This window comes from Limulus polyphemus, unplaced genomic scaffold (assembly GCF_000517525.1).
Source record: "Limulus polyphemus unplaced genomic scaffold, Limulus_polyphemus-2.1.2 Scaffold3585, whole genome shotgun sequence".
NCBI classification, from domain to species: domain Eukaryota; kingdom Metazoa; phylum Arthropoda; class Merostomata; order Xiphosura; family Limulidae; genus Limulus; species Limulus polyphemus.
In genome coordinates this window covers 38,384-46,279 of record NW_013669195.1, presented here as the reverse complement: position 1 = coordinate 46,279, position 7,896 = coordinate 38,384, and the positions used below count along the sequence as shown (strand labels likewise).

The 7,896-nt window shown below is 32.4% G+C and overlaps 1 protein-coding gene across 1 annotated transcript in view; it reads left to right on the top strand.

Moving 5' to 3' along the window:
* Positions 1-7,896, top strand: part of LOC106469638 — a 28,252-nt gene that overhangs the window by 19,058 nt on the left and 1,298 nt on the right. The window contains exons 5-9 of the mRNA XM_013930139.2: positions 564-739; positions 2,625-2,767; positions 3,429-3,574; positions 6,141-6,222; positions 7,212-7,365. Of these exons, the coding sequence (XP_013785593.2) occupies positions 564-739; positions 2,625-2,767; positions 3,429-3,574; positions 6,141-6,222; positions 7,212-7,365 (701 nt within the window). The remainder of the gene's footprint in view (positions 1-563; positions 740-2,624; positions 2,768-3,428; positions 3,575-6,140; positions 6,223-7,211; positions 7,366-7,896) is intronic.

Below are 7,896 nucleotides of genomic sequence, written 5' to 3'. Positions count from 1 at the left end.
TTAAACACGCGTACTTGTAAGTTGTAACGTTATTATTAGGCCTATACATACGATTGTTAACAACCGGTTCGTGGAGGTCATTAAATTGTAAGAGCAGGTTCGCACGAACCGGCTGAATCCCACCACTGCATGTTTCTGAATTTTTTTAAAGTCTCCTCCATCAATAATATTCCCGAACGTTCTAGCTATTCTAGGACTACTTTTCAAACTTTCTAAATCTAGCGTTTTTATCATGATAGCAGCTTCTTCAATCAAACAATTAAAGATTAATTTTAAAACATTTAAGATATAGCTTACAACAGTATTAACTAATTATAGGAAGGCCTAGAAGCTTGAACGAGATTAAACCAATAGTCTGCTATTTAATTAAAGTTAACAGATAAACATTTCAAATATAAATTTTAGTGACGTAAGACTTGTTTTTCTCTAAGTTAAGTATTTTATTTATAATTTAATGAGGGAAAGTAAACTCCATGTGGCATGTAATCACCAACCAGCGGCATAAATAACAAGGCGATGAAGCAGCATTTAGTATTAATTATAAATATTTGCATTTCTTCCAGTAACAATTCTCTGTGAAGCTAAGGAAATGGTTGCCAAAGTAACATCGAGTAAACTATTTAATGGAAAGGTATATGCTAAGAAAAGACCCAATTCTTGTGTTCAAGACGTTGTAAACAGACTGGACTTTGAGATCAAAATGTCTTACCATGACCTTGATTGCGACGTTCAACAGCAGGTACGCTTGTACAATACTGTTTTTATTATTCCAGTACGTAAATAATTAATTGATTGATTTTCGTATTCGAAGTAATGGGTAACAATCTAGACTTTTGACATCAGAATTCATCACAGTCTGAACTAGTTGGTTTAATACTAATAAGGTTTTATACAAGGCTAAGATTTTGTGTGAAAAACTCAATAGATGGAATTCTGTCTACCCAAGAAGTTCAAATTTACTAAACTTCTTCAATTTTTATTGTTTTAAATTACAAGTAAACACTTGTGTGTTTTGTATTGTGAACAATGAATTGACCAACGTATTTTATACCATAATGAAAATATCTTTAGAGCTTACAGAACAAGAATCCCATGTAGCCATGTTCTTCCTTCTTTCTGTTTAAAAATATACCATTTCTGCATTTCGTATTGTTACGTCTCCGTTTGTTAATTAACTTTCCGTAACTTCGTTCCGACGAAACTTTAGCGACACAAGTTCTTTACTTAAAACTGGTTTATTCTTTCCGAATACAACTTTACGATACACTTATTTTCAACAATCGCGCTAAAACAAACGCTATATCAACGAACGTCAATAATACTTCTGACTGCAGTTCAATTACTCACTATCTTCACACACACATTACATTATTGCGTCACGTTGTCACCCTCTTATATATACTAGCCTACCCTATCTAGTAAATACTAGAGCATTCGCCAAGGTACGGGATAGTTCTAGAAACTAGAGGGCGTGAGAATAGTCACGTGATCTCGATGACGCAACAGTGTTGATAGTGATATGCACCCATCAACGGGAGTGACATTTTTCTTGAAGTACAAGTCCTTTGCCAGGACTGCATCAAAGTGTATGAACTTTTAAGTTTTCTAAATCTTACAGTTTCTCTTCATGTGCTGTTCAAATTGAATTAGCAAGACATACAAAAAATTAAGGAACTTTGTACAAGCCTCCAAATAAAGTAGCAGTACTATACTAGGAATCACAAAAATAACTGGTACTGAGTTCCAGTTAGTACTAACATAATTTCACCCCTGTCTGTTAGAAACTAGACTGCTTTATAAATCTGTATAACTTTCGGGTTAGATATGTCTGCTTAAACAATCATCCAATTTGTGTCATATTTAATTCATAATGCAGTTCTAAAACCTGATGTTTCATATCTGATGCCTCATGACTTATAAAATGGAGGTGCATATACAGTAATATGTTTCAACATTTACACACAAGTCTTTATGTTTTAATTGCATTCAATTACACAAGGTAACAAAACGTCTTTCATGGGGGTCTGTATGTGACCTAGTTTTTAGCATGCCTAGTCTGTGAACCTGAGGGTTTATCTCTCATTGCCCAAAAAGTCCCCTTGATGCTATGATTGCAAGTATGTGTTTATAAGAGTGAGGGTCAAATCCAACTAAATCCAACCAAAATTACCCCAAGACTTGGTGATTGGTGCTGTTTAGTAGAATTTTAAACAAAGCAAATCCTTCAACGGGCATGCTTTCCTTGATCTGATTGGATTAAACTGCTACATAAACCAGATCATGAAGGAAATTCCTTCCCTTGATGACTGACAATTTTTTAAAGTTATTCTGATAATGAAATGTTATTTTGAGATCTTCAATAAAATAGCTGGTATATTTGTGTATCTTATTCACAACAAAATCATCTAAAGATACTAAACGTATATGTACATTAAATTAGTACAAAAAACTAACTAGTTTATCATGAAGAATATTATAGTTTTTCTGCAAGTTTTCTTAGTATTTTATGTAAATCCAGTTCCATGGTTTGGTTTTAATTATTTCATCTGACCTGTCAAACAAGTCTAGTCATGATGTCATGGTATCAAATCAAATAAAATTTTTTTCTTTTTTTTTTTTTATAGGGCTTTGGTCAATTTTCCAATGATATTGTAATCCAACATCATGATATGATTGTTACAAATCAGGACTTAGGGTTGTCTGTCCACTGTCAGTATGACTTGTCCAACAGAAGTGTTGCAAATGGTGTACAGCTTGAAGTAAAAGGGTAAGTCATGTCAGTATTTATTTGAGAAGAGTGTAGTCAACAGTATTCAACTTTGTGTGGGTAAATAAATAATTCTTTGTCTGTTGTATTTGTTTCACAGAATTGTAGCAACTTGTATAACCAACTTTATTGTTTCCACTTCAAACTGTATACATTATGAACATTTTCTTATTTTACTATTTGTTAAATCATTTCTATACTTTATATAATCTTGTAGATAAGTCCAACATCTTATTGATTTTTGGCAGTTGTAATTTTTTTGAAGACTAAAACAGTAAAACAACTGTCTCTATTTCAGGTGCACTGTAAATAGAAAATCTAAATATCTAAATAAAAATAAAGCCACTTTTATAACATTAAAAGAAATCAATTTTCAAACCGAAAGCAAGAGCTTTTCAAAACATTTAAAATAAAGAATTTTGAAAGAAAAAAACAAAGGCCTCTATTTTCAAACACTTGGTCATTAATTTCTAATTGGATTAAAAACTGTCCACTCTTGTTAATTAGTATTTAACAGAAGAAGTTAGTATACCGATGAATAAAATGCATCATTTTCAAGAAGCCACACAACTAAATATTTCATGTAAAAATAGAAGCAAGTAATATGTAATGTGATATCATGGTGGTATGACATAATTTCCTTTTTTTTTACTTTATTCAGTGAGGTAGACACCAGTGGGAGTCAGTCTGCCATTGTTAACTCTCCTAATGTCACAATGAGAGTCACTGACCAGTCTGGAGATAATCTCCTCTCTGCTCAAGTAGGAGACCCTCTAGCTCTGCGGTTTGAAATTATGGATCAAGACAGTAAGTTTATAGGTTCTTCTTTAAAAACTAGAAAGAAAAAGTACGGGGTAACTAACTTTCATGTTTATAAAACTTCCTCTTTCTGTAAGATTGTGAGTAAATATACATTATGTTATCAATGTTTTTATATAGATATATGTACTTCTATATACACATGTATTTTTAATGTATATGTACATTTATATATAGTCATTAATAAGAAAAAATTAGAGGAATTAAGGAAAGAAAGTGAAGATACAAATTATAATTCATAAAATTTTAAAGGGACAAAAAACGAGCTTATTAGTCCATCAAGGATGTCCTTTCCAGCTCCCAACTATAACCACCCCTTACTACTCATGTATTCATCCAATCTTTTCTTGAACTCAGTTAAATCTTCTGCCTCCACCACCCTCTATGGCAGCTCATTCCAAAAGCCAACCACCCTATTTGAAAAAAATGCTGTCTAAACTGCAGACTACTTCTACGCTGCCAAAATTTGAATTTATGACCCCTTGTTCTATTTTTTCCACTGCTAAGCACAAAAAAGGTTGTTGGATCTATATTATCAATACCCTTAATAATCTCAAACACCTCAATCAAATCCTCTCTGACCTTTCTCCTCTCCAGAAAAAACAAGTTTAGAGATTTTAGTCTCTCCTCATAGGACAATCCCACCATCCCAGGTATCATTCCAGTGACTCTTCTCTGAACCTTCTCCAACAATTCAATGTTCTTCTTTGGGAAGGGAGCCCAAAACTATACACTGCATTCTAAATGAGGCCTTACAAGTGATCTATACAGTGAAACAATAATATCCCTTCTCTTGTATTCAATATTTCTATAGATGCTACCAAAAATCCTATTAGCCCCATTACTAGGTACAATATGCTGTTTAGATAACTTAAGTGATTTTTTTTTTATCACACCACCAAGATATCTTTCTTCAACTACAGTATTTAATGTATTTCCATTTAAATTGTAACAATAATTTGAATCCAAGTACAACGATGTCAGTTCAAGGGTGTTCTCTTTGTATTTGGTAATTTTTGGAGTTGATTAGCAGACCAAGGTAGCAGAAAATCTAGGATTGACTATCATGGATTAAAGATATTTGTATGTATGTATGTATGGTAATAGTTGTATATTAAAATATTGTGGTTGTTTGTCTTGTCTTCCTGTTATTAGGCAGAAGAGGAGTAAATGTCATGCATGTTAAAATTAAAACATTTTGTATAATCGATGTTTTGCCATAACTACTGTTACTACAGCATTATACACTATTTTGACAACAATGAGCCATCGTGTTTTTTCCATTAATCCACTCTATCCTCTTTACATACTCTCCAAAACTCGAGTAAACTGTTCAAACCATTTATATGTGCATGCATACTCCTAATTAAGAACTCATTCCACTTTCTTTGTGTACATGTAAAACTCTAACTTCCTTCCAGCCAAGTTATTTACACACACTTTTCCCCAGAAACCTTTTCTGTTGCTTCTCTATGTATAGGTAGGTTCTCAACTCCAAAAATCCATCCACTCCAGCCTTCTCTCTGTACAGTAGTGAACATCAAAAATCAGTTTTTTTAAATTGTATTATGTATCTTGTACTTATCTCGTGCTTAATAATGATGTACATTCTTGACTATATTGTATAAATATTGAGATTACCTTGTTGTTTGTAGTCTTCTCATGTGTTGATTCTTCCTGTCTAAAACTAGTTAGATATAGTGGAGCACTATTTTATAATAATTGTGTCAGGACCCTCACCATATTTGAAGAGGCATTATTTTGGCTTTTGTTTCAAATTATTATGGCTCTGGTTTATTTCTACTGTAACCTATATATATAGATCATTCTGAGATAACCTAGTATAAGTAGACATGTGTTCTAGTTCAATCCTGTCCTATTCTACATCACCTTATGTACACACCTCAGTGTCCATAATGAACTCCATTCCATTATTTACTCGATATGCCCAACCCCAATAATTCACCATTCGAGATTGATGGTTGTGGCACTCAATGCAAATCTGCGAATCATGGGATTGAAACCTGTCGCTGCATATGCTAGCCATTTCAGCTTTTGAGGTGTTATAATGTGAAACTTGTTATTCATCTATAAAGAATAGCTCAACAGTTGGTGGTTATTGGTGTTAATTAGCTGCATTCCCTCTGTTCTATCACCTCAGTTAAGTACGGCTAGCACAGATAGTCCTCAAGTAGCTGAGCACAAATTTCAATGAACAAATGCTATATGATTTGTTTCTACAGACACTTGCACGTCCCTAAAGCATCACTTTATTCCAGTTCATTCTAATATACAAACACCTTATCCCTGTTTCACATTTTTCTAGGAACTTCTCCCCAGTCTTGGTAATGTACTACCTCACTCCACTCCATTTTGTGATAATCTCCAACCACAATAACCATCCCATTCTACCCTTTTTTATATATGTATGTTTAACTAAAACAGTTTGCTTCATTTCACTTCTCTATGCATGTTTCCTTACACCTAATTGTGGATCTTAAAAGAAACAGTTTTGTTTATCAAAATACTAATGTAATGTCTTTAACAAATGCAGGTCCATATGAGATATTTGTTCGAGAGTTGGTAGCAATGGATGGAGTTGACATCAGTGAAATTCTCCTTATAGACAGCCTTGGGTAGGTGATCTGAATTACTTTATTGCAAAGCACTCATTACCAGATTCTCTTATGTTCTTCTTGCTTTTGTTACTACTAGTAACTAAACCTGTCATTAAAAGACTGTTTTACTAATCTTGCTTCTTTGAAATGACAAACCACTCAATATATTGTTGTGCCTATATAGATACAAGTTATAAAGTTAGCCTACAAGAATCAATCTGAGCTTGTTGTAACATTAACTAACATGTGTGTCTGTGTGTATATACATGTTTTTTTTTTTGAAATTATGTTATTTCACTAATACAGATTTGTACTGTAAGATACTGTATTTCTATCAATTATTGAAGTTAAATGTAACATGTTTAGTGTATTGTTGAATTATTAACAGTTATGGACCTCAAAACTTTAGTGAGCAAAATATCCTATAGCATGTAAAGAAATAGAATTAGAAAAACATTACTAGCTGTTACTCTTGCATCATTACAACAAATGTTTCATCTTGAGTCAGAATATGAGAAATTCTTAAAAACAGTTTGTGATAATAAAACACAGTTGCTTATTTCAGTTTAAAAATTTAATAATCCAGTTTTAGCTGTTAAAGACAGAGTATGTTCTGTTTTCCATAATGTAATGTGGTGTTTCTTTGGTGGTCAAAATCTCATTGCTGTTTTCTGGTGATTGGTTTGATGTGAAATGTGGATGGAAGTTATAAGTTTAATTCTCTAATTTGAATAGATGCTATTAAAAACTACATCCTTGTTTTTGATTATTAGGTAGATTAATTATTTTTATTGTAATTTAAGACCTGTTTTAAAAATGATTCCCCCACCCTTTATCATGGTGATTAATTAGCTTAAAAGATAACTGTATTAGTAATTAATTAAGCTCTTGTTAGTTTTTTTGCTTATGGAATATATTTATTAATAATTTTAATTAAAAGAAGGAAGACTTTTAATTTGTATGATTTCAAGTCGGTGTTCATGACTTTTCTATCCTTTTGTTTTCAGTTGTCCAACAGATGTCTCCATCATGGAAGCTTTAGAGAAAGTAGATGGAAATGGCAAAATTCTTCAGGCTTCATTTGATGCATTCAAGTTCCCCACTTCAGAATTTGTACAATTTAAAGCTTTGGTGACTCCGTGTATACCTAGCTGTGAGCCGGTGAGCTTAAAGCAAATGAAAATGTATTTTTAAGGACTTGTAACTTCCTAACAAATAATTTTATTATTTGTTTTTCAGGTTAAAAAAGCAGATTCCATACAAATTTCTCTAAATTATGCAAACACAAAACAGTTATGATTTGTTATCTATTCTCTGCTGTTTAAGTGTATACTGACAAGGTTCCATGGATCACCTTAGATGCCAAATATTTACTTGCAATAAATTTCACCTTGTCTTTATAATTTAATAAAATAGCAGGGTATAATGATGTTTATAAACCTGTTATAGTAAAGTTTACTTGAACATAAAATTTTCTGATAAAATGTATGATCTATGCCATCTCATGCTGGGGTGTGTTTGGATTGTAATGTTTAATTTATCTACTACTATGTCATCTTATGCTGGGGTGTGTTTGGATTGTAATGTTTAATTTATCTACTACTATGTCATCTTATGCTGGGGTGTGTTTGGATTGTAATGTTTAATTTATCTACTACTATGTCATCTTATGCTGGGGTGTGTTTGGATTGT